At 40.2% G+C, this 13176-nt stretch overlaps 1 protein-coding gene and 1 long non-coding RNA gene across 3 annotated transcripts in view; one reads left to right on the top strand and one right to left on the bottom strand.

The window, feature by feature from the left end:
• The window catches only part of LOC147144702 (uncharacterized), a 47485-nt gene extending 43094 nt beyond the window's left edge, over positions 1–4391 (top strand). The window contains exon 3 of the long non-coding RNA XR_015087530.1: positions 2604–4391. This is a non-coding gene — a long non-coding RNA (uncharacterized LOC147144702). The remainder of the gene's footprint in view (positions 1–2603) is intronic.
• Positions 235–13176, bottom strand: part of sorl1 (sortilin-related receptor, L(DLR class) A repeats containing) — a 52162-nt gene continuing 39220 nt past the window's right edge. The window contains exons 33-48 of one of the 2 annotated variants that reach the window (XM_086036333.1): positions 11907–12035; positions 11067–11193; positions 10592–10761; positions 10157–10269; positions 9728–9832; positions 9555–9621; positions 9351–9433; positions 9186–9276; positions 8313–8506; positions 7200–7319; positions 6834–6998; positions 5996–6170; positions 4825–4931; positions 4064–4256; positions 3048–3260; positions 235–2720 (exon numbers count right to left, since the gene is read on the bottom strand). In XM_086036333.1, the coding sequence (XP_085892459.1) occupies positions 2653–2720; positions 3048–3260; positions 4064–4256; positions 4825–4931; positions 5996–6170; positions 6834–6998; positions 7200–7319; positions 8313–8506; positions 9186–9276; positions 9351–9433; positions 9555–9621; positions 9728–9832; positions 10157–10269; positions 10592–10761; positions 11067–11193; positions 11907–12035 (2120 nt within the window). In that variant the 3' untranslated portion in view covers positions 235–2652. The remainder of the gene's footprint in view (positions 2721–3047; positions 3261–4063; positions 4257–4824; positions 4932–5995; positions 6171–6833; positions 6999–7199; positions 7320–8312; positions 8507–9185; positions 9277–9350; positions 9434–9554; positions 9622–9727; positions 9833–10156; positions 10270–10591; positions 10762–11066; positions 11194–11906; positions 12036–13176) is intronic. The other variant, XM_086036334.1, reaches the window with a different exon arrangement.

The following is a 13176-nucleotide window of genomic DNA, read 5'->3' as shown; positions in this document are numbered from 1 at the left end:
GGATGGTACAACTGAGCAAAAAAATATTAAAAGGGTAAAATAAATAACAAACCTCCAATGTTTTAAAGAGCTTACACAACATTTTTGAAGTTTGTTTTCAAACTTCAGATATGTGTGCTAAACATTTTGTGTCAAGCCAAGGTTAGTTATCTTATGTACAGGCCCTCTTATCCATTGGCTCATGAGATTTGGCACTCGACCCACCATATGTTCAGAGTAAAAGTGACAATAAAATGGTATTTGAATCACCTTTATTTCAGCATAAGTGGTTTTGAAAACACCTCACACTGTTTCTTAACACATTTTTCTTACACCCTCTGAGATAAGCAAACAAGACATCAATATCATCAAAGATGGCCAAGGCCAGAAATCCGTGCCCAAAAACATTTTGAAGCAAACTTTTTAACAAGAGTTGACAAAGACAGGTGAGGCGCAAATGGCCAAAAACAATAATTACACTCTGTACAAGAGTTTAAAAATTGCTTAAAAGGGACACCAAATGGTGAATTGGGAAGGAGCAGTGATTTGACAAAACTGAACAAATGCCCAATGAATAGCATCATCTTTACCTTTGTGACAGTGTATGCATACGTGCAAAATTGTTTAATTTCTACCATACATTATACAGATGCCTGATGAGTCTTATAAGGCATTATGTGGTAAAATGCAAACAAAAATTACATTGAAATTAAAAGATGTGTTTGCAGAGGGCAAAATGAAACAATTGCCAGAAAAAATGTAAGTTAAGGCAAAGACTACATAAAAAGCTGAGGAACCTAAACCAACCCCCCCCCCCCCCCAAAAAAAAAAAGCCAAAAAGGACACTGATAATGTTGGAACCGTTTTGTTGGCCTTTCTGTTATTATAATTAGGCTCAGTGAGTAGTCAAACAGGAAGTTGTACGCAGGAGCATTTCCACACAAAGACAGATAAACACAAAAGAGCATGTGCTGACCACTTTGGAATGGTTGCTTACAAACCCACTGTAATAATAACGAAGAATGAATCACAGAGTGAGAGTACATAAAAGTCACAGGCAGTGATGGTAAAAAGAGATGAGTATAAAATACATTCAGATAGACTTCTTAACAAGAACAAAAAAACACATCAAAATCAAGCAGAAGACCCAACGGCTCAAGCCCTGAGGCCACGTACAATATTTCAGTTTAAAGACTACCATACAGTCGGGGGACAGACAAGTGGGAGGTAGGTGACAAGGGTGACGTAGTTTGGAACACTTGAAACATTTATGGATGTGCAACTATGAGCTTGCATACACACGGTAGTTCAAATTTTTAAAAATCAGTTCTAATATGACCTATTTTAGGATCAAGCCACGCAGGCTAATTTTTTTTTGACAAAAAGAGAGATGCATTTAGCAATTCTGTTTTTCTTTTTTTATTTTCTTTGCGTGAGCTATGCAGAGCAACAAAAATCACTCACTGAAAAGTCCAAGGTGGAACTGAATCTGATGAGGAAAAAAAAATTGACTATGAATGCAATGTATGGCCCTGGTTCCCTCTGGTTGTTTAAATGAAATGAAATAAAATAAAAGTCTGCATGCTTTAATTCCAGTCAGGGCTAGACTTGATTTGGGGTAAAATCTTCATTTGAACACTGAACGTCAATTCTAACAGCAGCTACAATCTGCATTATAACCTGCTCACTGATCCATTATCACTTAAACAGCAGATGAACCCATGAGGATGATGATGGTGGTGCTTCGCTGGTACCCAAAACAATTCCCTGAGAGCTCCAAACACATCGACTACATTTATGGCAAAAAGCTGGGGATGATCATTCCACTTGTGAATGATTAAAAAATCAAAATATACAGTATATTTTACAAAATAATGCGGTGCAGCATTACAAAGATAAGATGTATTAAAAGCCAATATTTACAGATAGTTCTGATCAATTCAGGTGATGCTTAAGAGGGACAATCAACCTCCCAAAGCTTGGAATTATCCAATCATCTTGGCACGTGTCAACATACAAACATACACAACCGTGTGCTGGTGGTGGGAAAAAGAACCAAAAAAAAAAAGTGTATCTATGTAACTAAGCAGTCACGGGAGTGTCGTTTTAAATGCGCGCTTGACATTCGGCTTGTTCCCAAATAGTAATCAAAGATGTGGATAATTCAAATTGCACAGATGATATGATATTTGATTCGCAGCTGACTCTTTTGACTCTCTCCAACTGCGCCTAAAAGGTGGACGTATGCTGTGATATGTTGCTATATAAACATACATTTGCCTTTTTTGTATTCATGTATTCTTTTATACGACTCATGTATCTGTTTTGTGTCCATCTGTATGTTTTTTTTTTTTTGCATTCTATACTTAAGTCTCTGGATGCTTATTTTGGCTTTAAGCAACGGACCACTCAAAAGCGGTCCATTGTTCCATGTCGTACTCAACAAACGCTAAATTCTTCACAGTATGCCTCAGTGTCCAACACAACCTCCATATATTCTTTTTTTTTTTCTTATAAAAAAATAAGTTATTGCGCATCCAAAAAAGTGCATTGTATATTTGAAAAATATCTCTATCTCTCATTTCTTCATGTTTCTTTCTAATTGGGTGGCTTCCCGTCAACAGGGTGCAGGGAGGTTGAGAGGAGGAAGTCGGGAGCAGGAGTGAGGTGGCGTTACGCGATGACCATGGGAACGTCGTCCGAGAAGCCGCTGATCATGGGTGCATCTTCGTCATCGTCCACTTTGAGAGCAAAGACAGCGATAAAGGTCAAATCAAGGATAGATAGTGGTTAACTCATCCTTAGTGATACAACCTGATTTTAAGGACAAAGTCACAGTTAACCTTCAGATAATGCTGACAATTTCAACCGTGTGTAGTAAAAGATGCAACGTGACCTTCGACCTGAGTTACTACTGGTGGGGCAAAAAGATTGATATTGTGAGCTCGTTTACCACTGGTTGAGTAAAAGCACCTGTGGCTAAAGCCAAACTGCGGCAGGGTTTTTAATTTCTGGACCTGGAGTACACTTCGGCAAATAATCCAGTGAGAAACATTTAACTTTCTCACCTAGTTCATCCCCAGAGGAGAAGATGGCGGAGCCTAGGCGTGAGTTGTAGTGGGAGTTGGCGAAGGCGGTAAAATTGTTCTGTAGTCGACGGTGTCTGAGGTAGAGCACCACCAAGCCGCCACAGACGCCCAGCAGCAGCAGGAAGAGGACTGGAACCACCACTGCCGCCATGTCCTTCGAGTGGCCTTCACTTGGTGAGGCCTCACTTGCTACTGGAAACATGAAACAAGCTCTTCTTTGTGAGCTCTTCCGAGGTTTGCAAACAACATATGTGGAATTTGCTCTCAACAGTTTGTAATGATAAGTAGAATCAATATAGTGATGATGTCATTAAAAACATATGGAGCCGAGACAGCGCATTTTGGCACAAGTTACATCTTACAGGTTCTTACGCTTTTCCCTTCTCATTAGATCTCATTGTCACTGGCTGTATTTGAACATTGCATTTTGTTTCCTCGGATCCAGAATAAATTCCAAATCTGCAAGAAAATGGGTGAGCCATTGGTCTGCCCTTTGAGTGCTTTTCTTGTAGCGATAAAGTACAGTGAATCCCTGCAGAGTCGCGGTTTGGCATTCGGAAATTCTCCATATTTGCAGATTTGTGAGGGAATTTAGCCTCCATGATTGGCTAAAAAATATGCTCTTGTCATGCTTAGGCCAATGCCCCGTACTGTATCGTATACCGTCAGGTCCACAGATATTGGGACATCAACACACTTCTCATCTTTGTGGCTCTTAAATCCCAGTCGTTCAGCTTTAATTTGAGGGTATTTAAAGTACATCCAAATCAGGTCAACGGTGTAGGAATTTCAACAGTTTGTTTATGTGCCTCCCTCCCAATTATGCCAATGTCCAATATTTGGTGCGTCTTGGTGCCTCAGAGCTATGTTGAAGTGAGTTGAGGCGCTTCATGAAGTGCTTTGCAATTCGAACCCTTTCTGGAAGGGGCGACAATTACTCGCGGAGTTTCACTCGTGGAGAAACGGGAGTTCGCTGTAGTTGTGTTGCCCAGTACCTGCTCTAAGCTGGTTATACAGCAGCAGTGCTGGCGCCCCGCATAGTTGGCCGTTGAACAAGCAGCGCGCCTGGACAGAGAACGTGTAGTTGTGTCCAATCTGCAGGCTGCTGATGCGGAAGTAGGTCTCTGTTGTGTTTCCCAGAAAGGTCGTCTTGTTGGTCAAACTGTCGTACACATGTACTTCGTACCCCTGGAAACAACAAGCCCTTGTGTACAATTAGTCAATAAGAGGCAGAGGCTCACACTCGAAAATACAGATGACCATCGGAAAATGTTACGGTTTGTTCCTCGCAACTACACAGTCCCCAAAGAATTTTAAGGAAAATATGGGCCCAAATTCCGAAAATAAGATGAGTAACAGTGAGACAAACCGCTTGCCGTTAGTTCACCTCAATCACTTACATGCCTCCCTGTCTGTAAGTTTGCAATTTTGGGGGAACGTTCAGAATTAGTAATGTTAAGTCAAGGAGGAAAATGTAATGACAATGGCAAAAAAGATACTTTACACGTCGAATACCTCTAAAGTTACACGTACGTAACTTAACTATGCAAAATTGCGTTTAACTGTAACGCGCACTGTAATTTAAAGTCATTACATGGCAAACTTAATTCCACTGAATGGATTGGTAAAAAAATATATTAGTCTGAAATCCAAATAAAATAAAGCTCTTAACAGATGAATTAAGAAATAAAGTATTCTTTCTACTTTTATAGCAATGATTCACGTTGTGAAATTCTTCTCAAAGCTGGTTTCTCACCCTGCTCTCGTTGAAAGTCTTGTCTTTGACCGCTAGGCTCTTCCAGAACAGGAATATGTGGTCATTCTCAGTCAGTATCTTCAAGGCCTCGGGAGCCGGAAGTGGAGCTGCAACAGAAAGATAATAGATTTTGAAGAAACAAACAAATCAAACACGGCACAGTGAAGACAGTAGCTCATACTACCATGGAACAAAAATATTTACATTTTATCATTAAAAAGAACATGTTCGTTCATACAATGATCCTGGTAATAACCCGGCCAGTGCTGTCAACCTTCACTCTAATAACAGTTGAGTTAAAAACAACACAATGTTGGGCCAAAAACGGACCGATCCACAACCTGGGTCAATTTGGCCCAACTTTCTCAGTTGTTTTTGCACAAAAACAACCACCAAAAAATGGTTGTTTTGTACAAAACAATGCAAGAAAGTGGGTCAAATTGAAGCAATTTGTGTATCGGTCCATTTTTGACCCAAAATTGTTTTGTTTTTAACCCAACTGTTTTTAGTGTTACATTGACTGGTTTACAACCATTTTGTCAAAGCAATGTTTATGTTTTCATTACGTAAAACTAAGCCAATGTTAATACATGACGTGCATCTCTTTTACAAATGCTTAATACTTTCATTAATTTACTTCAATGAATAGACTAAATTTTCCACATTGACACTTTTACTGTATATGATTTAATGTATTGACAATATTAGAAACCTTGGCAGTTCCTGCAAAGACACCCATTTGAAAAACACATCATGCACTTTAAATGAAGTTAGTTAATGGCAAGCGACAGCTTGTAGTTATTTGATGTAGTTTTCTGCGCCGTTTTGTAATGGTGACTCGTGGCTTTAAAGCTCTTCTCTCCACTGTACACAAAAATGAGCGCAAGAGGGGCCAGTATGATAGCGCCTCGGCACCAGGTACGCCCCGTCATAACTGAGGACACCCCAAACTCAGCGGCTGGACAGCAGTGGGAGCGCCACTCCGTCCAACCAAATCAGCGCACCTTTGCTGTTTTTTTTTTTTTTGCATCTCCAGCTGCTTGTGATTAAATCATTACCTGTACGACCCAACTCACATGAGATGCCGGTTGGCCATGTGTGGAGCAGATCACATGTAATTATGTATTAGGTGTTCCAACTAGTCACAAATAAACATGATGTTGCTGTGTACCTGTGCTGAGAGTGAAGCTGGATTCCTTGCTCATGTTGCGGAGACGGACTGAGATGCTGTAGCGTCCTCCGGGCTCCAGGCCTTTCAGCTGGTACTCCACGGTGTTGTTCTGGGTAGCTACTTTGTAGTCCCGCTCCACCTTGCGAACTGCATCCCACACATGGATTGCGTACGTCTAAACAGAAAGACGAGACGCTTGATGACACAGTGTATGCAAACAATTTAGAATTTGACCGCGGTTCATAAATCGCCTCTGACCCAACCGGTGACATTCAGAAGTATTACTTTGCACGTTTGCCAGGAGGTTGCCTTCACAATAACAAAATGTGTATCTCAAAATGTCTTTTTTCAAGCAAAAAAAGGAATAGTAATAGAAATACATGAAGGAGCACATATTTGATTACGCAATACATGTGTTTCTATGATTTCATCCTACTGCATTGTTATTACCGCATTGCTTGTTAGATTATGCATATTTTCCTTGATGCGCCCTTATTTGCGGAAAGTACAAAGAGCCCATTGACGTGAATATTAACCAACAAATGTTGTTGTTTTTTTGCTTGTCAGAGTACCACTGAATAATGTGTGAATTGATGTAAGGGTGTGCCATTTTGGCATCATTATTTCTTTTACAAATAAAGAGTTTTATAGCAGAGATCCGTTCCTATGGCAGTGACAAATTGGTACGCAAGTCGCCTATAGTAATGCATTAGAAAAGTCATAATGGCACTAAATATTTCTAGGCCATAAATATAAAACAATCAAATGAAAAAACAGTGCGATGGTGGGACATTCATAATGTGCTTAGCATAATCATAACAAGAGGCGAGAGCTGTACCAGAGATGTGTTTGGTGTATCATATGGTGGCTGCCACTTAAGTGTGGCCTCTGTCTTGTCTACTTTCACACGGTGGAGATTCCTGGGCGGTAGCCGTTCATTGGGAATCATTTTGACCACAACATGCTCGGATGGAGGACCCAAGTAGGGAGAAACAGCCCGCACCTAAAACCAAAATAAACCAAAATATCAAGATTAGATCACTCAACATTTCTCAGCCTACACTCATGTGGAAACAAACACGAGCTGGGGGTAACGCATATGAGAAGCAAATTTGTACCTTTTATCACAGCACAGATTCAAGAATTTAACTGGCATGACAGTCTGAATGGCAAACTTGCTGAAGCTCGCCCGTGGAAGACTCACCAGAAAAAGATACTGCTCGCCACTATCCACAGTGACTGTCAGATTGTTAAGCCTGGTGGTGACCTTACGAGGACTATGGTACAAATCCAGGAACGATGTAGCATAAAACACCCCATACTCCTAGAAATGAACAAATCAGCGCCATCAGTAGAGCATTGCTAATATAAAGAGCATTGCTAAAATATATGAGCCAAAGCATTCTGCGTTTTGATCATCGTTTCTTGTAATTACTTTAAATTGTGATCCACATATAATATGTATAATGGAGGTCTTCCCACCTTGAGCCACGATAGTTTTAAAACAAGCCTTACAGACGTGCTTTGTTATGTTGGTCGGCTTGCCATGGCTGTCGGCCATGCAAGCAAAAAAGTTCCATATGACACTTTGTGCATCATGCTTTTCGACGAGGAGCAGAGGGGGAGCGAGCGCTTCCCTGCTTGAGGCCATCTTCCTCTTGAACACGCTGAAGGAGGCGTGCTTAAGGGGTTTCTCACAGGTCGGTAGACATGCGCCTTTAGGCGTTATGTATACAGTACTTGCCTTTCAGACAGAGTTGGTGAGTTTTTTTTTTGGGGGGTTTTTTTTTTAAATACCTTGTGCTTAAAAATAATGGTATCGAGGCGTATTTGATGCCGAAAAATCACGGTACGTTACTGGTACCGTGCAACAATAGTACCGAGGGTTCACTCTTTGAATACACACCGATACCGAGGACAGATACCTTGTAGTACTTTTAAGATCTAAAATTTAATCCAACACAATGACAAAAAATTCCGCAGTATAGCGCAGACTACTGTTGAGGAGTAGTTACTCAATGTCAGATTTTTTTTGCCTTAGGTATCAGTGGCTGGTGTCGGGAGCCTCCACGAGAGCCCAGTATCTTAAAATACCGGAAGATACATCACCGTTTGAGACGCTAGAGATAAACAAATGGATTTCACTCATCAATAACTGCTTAATATTTAGCCTGCTCATCTACAAACCGTATTTTTATCACAACATTTCATCTTCATTATTCAATTTTTGTCCCTTTCAAGATGACTCAGCTGGGTGGGAGGGCGTCGCCCTAGCGCCCTCAATTGGTGAGCCGCTACTGGTAGACATGTAATGTACCCGTGTAGATTGCCCACTGGTGACGGTCCAGCTGCAGTCCACGGCAGTTTGGTTGAGGGCTCGGGCTTTGAGGAGGGGCTGGTCTGGCTGGATGCCAGTAGTCTGATGAAGAGACAAGGCTGTGGCACTGTCGCCTATACTGGTGTGAGCCCATACGGCCACTTCATACACTGTCCCCGGTGTCAGTTTCATCACTGAAGTTTGACAAAGAAAACATTGTTTACAAGATGATCATTTCAGGTGATTACAATGTTATCTCACAATAAAACAGTCCTGTGGAATCGTGATTCCCAAGCACTCTGCTGTTTCACTTATTGGTTCATAAATCATTTAAGATGTCCAAGGTTCAAGTCTTTTTTCAATTCCTTAAGTGCTGTATATCAACTTTGTGTTTAACTAAGCTGGTTCAATTTTCACAAGGAGGAAGTAAATGCGTTAGTGAATTGATATAAGATTATCATTATTTCCATATACTGTATATAGGGGTGGACCGGTTCACAAAATCCATGGTTCGGTTCTCGGTTTTGTGCTGATGGTTTTCGGTTCGGTATGCGTTGACTTAGGTCTTGTCTACACATAGCCGGGGTCTTTCAACAACCGTATATCCCCCTCCCCCGCCTGCGTTGGAATACATATAAAAAAACACATCCACACGAAAATGCAGAAGTGCGTTTTCAAACGCACGCCAAGCCTCTAGCCGGCAGTAGTTAGCCAAATACTGTCCATTCAGGTGGAACTTCAGCTTATCCATTCCCCTAAAAATGCAACTTATATGTTTTATTTTTTCTTCTTGACACATATGGATATTTCTATTGTAAAGAACCGTATGTGCCTTTGCTCAGTAAAGGTTCGGAAAAAACTGCCATAGTGTACCTCTAAGGAGTTTCTGTTTGACTGTGTAGTTTCTGCTCTCCTTTATGTGCGAGTCAAACTGCCAGGACAGAATCACGATGAACTCTTTTACCTTAAACACATGTACACACGCATTAGTTATTGTGGGGTCAAAAGTCATTTTTTCACGGCACCTGCTACACCTACTTCATACTGGGAATTGAGGCTGAATGATAGGCTCATGGACTCTCCGGTGATGCTGTCGACGATCACAGAAGGAAGAGGCAGAGCTGCACCAGAGCAAACGTAAATACAAAATTGAGGATGATGCACAACCGTCAATATGTCCACAACAGCAGAAGGTGGAATTATGGAGCCACATTTCTAAACGGAGAATGCAAACAATCTCACCTTTCAATGGAGTGAAGGATTTAACTCGAGTCCAGTTTCCCACACCTCGACTGGTCACAGCTGCCACCTGAAAAAAATGTCACAACACTGTATACAGTACTGTATATTGTATGTATTGTAAAATATTATTAGAGATGTGCGAAGAGCGATGCTGTGCAAAGTGTCTGGCTTACCCTGAACTTGTACTGCATGTCTGGCTGCAACTCCTTCACTTCTGTTGTCGTTGTGGTACTTCTCTGTGATGTCCACTCAAGGCCTGCTTGTTCACTGTACTCAACCTGAGGGGCAGCACACACAAACAGACATGCATCTTTAAAGCCTGTGTTCATTTTATATGTATTTTTTTTCTTGTTGAACTCATTACAAATCATAGGATACAGATTTTTTTTCCTCATAGACATTACAAAAGTTTCGATTTTTATCAACATTTATTGGACCATCCTTGGAAAAAAACTGTACGTTGGGTGTGCACGACCTATCCCAAAGCAATGAAAACATAACTTCATTTGGATGGCAAAAATGTTGTTTTTACTTTGGACGGTTGAAATCATTTCTTTCGTTCTTCTGCTTTTTATAACCTTTTAGAACACAAAAAAACTTACGATATACTCTCGAATGAGGCCATTTCCTTTGTCAGGACGATCCCAGTGAACATGAACTGTCCCATCTTCACTATTATCACAAGACAGCTGCAGGTTCCTGGGAACCTCTGGCACTGCAGAGAAGACATTTTTTGAATATAGCTGGCGACTTCATCTTGTTTCAGATTTCAAGAAACAAAAATAGGACATTTCATCAGTTTTAGTTAGGGGGGGGAAGACAGTTTGAACATCTTTTTTTGTAATTAATTCATTTACAATTACCAAAACATACAAGCAGGTGGTTAGAGAAAAAAATATAAAGACTTATGACTTGAATTGAGCAAGAGCAACAGTGAAACATTACACATTCTGCTTTCCACACTGCCTTGAGCCTATGCATGATATAGGTCATTTGTAAAGCAACATCAGATTATAGAAAAAAATATTCAGACTCACATCCTTCTGGCGTTCTAACTGTGATCATCTCATTGGTCTTGTGCATCTTGCTGAGGCACTGCGTGAGCACTTTGACTTGATAGGTGGTGTCTGGTCTCAGGATAGTAAGTTTGTAGCTGGTCTTGTTACTGTGAGTGTCCATAATGATCCACTGTTGGGTACCTACAAGCCTAACACACATAGAAACACATGTTAAGAAACAATCAATGATATTCCTGCTGCAGCAAAGGTAAACTGAAATACCACTGGAATTTACCTACCTCATCTGTTGGTCACAGAAGAGGTTTATGAACTTAATAATTACTCAACTAAAACATAATCATTATTATTGGTATTATTATTATGGTGAGAACATCTCAAATATTTTAACATCCAAAACAATATAAAACAATAAGATATGTTCATACTTCCATTTAAATGAAAAAGAAGAAAATCTAACAACTGGCTGTCAAACGCCAAATGCAGGTATACCCACCTGTAGTAGATGAGGTAGGAGCAGGAGTCCAGGGGAAGATTTTTAGGACGAGACCATGTTAGTGTGATGGCACCCAAGAAGTCTGGATTCCATTGAAGATTCTGGACTTTATAGGCCAGGGTATCCGCTGGAAAGAAAGAGAGTCTACCTCAGCTGCTATTTGAATTTGCAGATTTGAAATACAATTTGCACACTCCACATATACTAATGAAGTGGTGGCAGGTGGAATTTTCGTGGGGCGGGGGGATCATTGTAAAGTCTATTTTTTATCATATTTCATTTTTATTTTCATTATTGTCAAGGTGACTCAGCCTGGGCAGGAGGTCGAGTCCCTCGCATGCCATACTGACGAGCCACCGGTGTACAATGCCAAACTACTGAACTGGGTAGATGGAACATACAAAATTAAGAAATTAGCTAGCTACACACTTTTTAAATGAATGCTATTGTTTACTAGCGAGTGAAAAAGGACATTGCAATTCTTTATGTCCTGCATATATAGGGTATTGACAGTGGCTATCAGCTGATTATCACTGAAGTAGATTGGTAACGGTTTATGGATGAGAAGGAACCTAGAGTTTTTGATTGTGATTTAGCTGAGGAAACTGATGTTTAGTTGTGACACAGATAATGGGTGTCTAAACTCACCTGAATGCAACACATAGCCTAAAATGATAACTAAAAACAGCCAGACCATCTTCTTATCTTCATTCTCAAGTGTCATGCTCATAACATTAACTGTCATTAATAGCTGACATGGTGATAAAAATCTTCAAAGACTTATACAATTACCACCCAAAAACATTTCCTGTCATTCTTTCACACATCTACAGAACTTACAGGTGCAGTTGTCCTCGTCACTGTGGTCGGAACAGTCTAAAAAGCCGTCACACCGCTCTTCGTCCAGCACACAGGCTTCACCATCAGCACAGCGGGTTCCGTTTACACAGAACAATGGCCCGCGGGTGGCTGTGAAAAGAGCAATTGTTAACCTTATGTTGAATCCTGTGCATCTAATCATGCCGTCTTGCCAAGGTTCCCTACATTAAAACAGAAACATTTTGCAGGCTGATATAGTATATTTACAAGCTTTTTGGAGAAACACAAATGGTATACTAGTAGGGCTGCAATAAAAATCTCCCCGCACGGTATCTTCAAAGTATTATGGCTATGTTGCGGTATTATTGCTGTATTGTAAACAAAAACTAACTTGAGCGAAAAATGCCATATAGGCCATATATATCAAATATCCTATATCAAACCAGCGTATGGAAAAATAACTATCAAAATACATTTTAACACTTAAAGTATTCCAAATATTGTCAAACGTATGACGTATGGGCCAATTACCACTTTGTGGCATTAAAAAGTCAAGCTTTCAATAACTGCTAAAGTTGTCCGTCACTGGTAATGAACTTTTCTTTTTTGAAGGGACTCCAAAGTAGGCAACGTCCCACTAAAGTATGATTGGCTGCTTGCAGCGATCACTAAACAAACCTCTTCTTTAGAAATGATAAATTACCAGAGGCCAGTCAATTATATTTTTTTCAACCCTCAAGGACAACATGAGTAGCCTACGGGTCTATTCTAAAAATATCTCACCAGTGATGGGACACTGTGATTTATTAAGAAGAATTAAAACAGAATTAGAAGATGTATTTATTTATTTATTTAAATCTAACATGGTGCATGTTTCTTAATGTACCAAATAGTCCATATTTCAATGGAAGACAAACTGTTTTTATTTCCCCAAATATGTTACAGCTGTGATATTAACACCATGATACAGCGATATATTTTCTCACGGTCATCATATGGTCAGAATCTAATATCAGTCCTTGCCTGGACGTGACCTTCCCTCTGTTATCAACAATTTCTTCTTGCGCGGTCACATTTAAAATTTTTGGTTTCAGTGCATGGCATTATTTCTTTCAAGAACTTCTGAGACATTACATCTCTAATGGGAATGTTACTCAGCAGGTTATTGGTAGGTTACAAAATAGCTAGCGTGTTGGATGATGTAACCAAATTAACTGGGCCATGACAGGTCGAGAGGCTTGATCTCAATTCACTTCACAGCTTAGTCCTCTTCCACATACGACAGCGTCCC

This window comes from Filicampus tigris, chromosome 7 (genome assembly GCF_054856515.1).
Source record: "Filicampus tigris isolate MCC_2025a chromosome 7, RoL_Ftig_1.0, whole genome shotgun sequence".
NCBI lineage: Eukaryota > Metazoa > Chordata > Actinopteri > Syngnathiformes > Syngnathidae > Filicampus > Filicampus tigris.
This window is presented reverse-complemented; position numbering and strand designations above follow the sequence as displayed.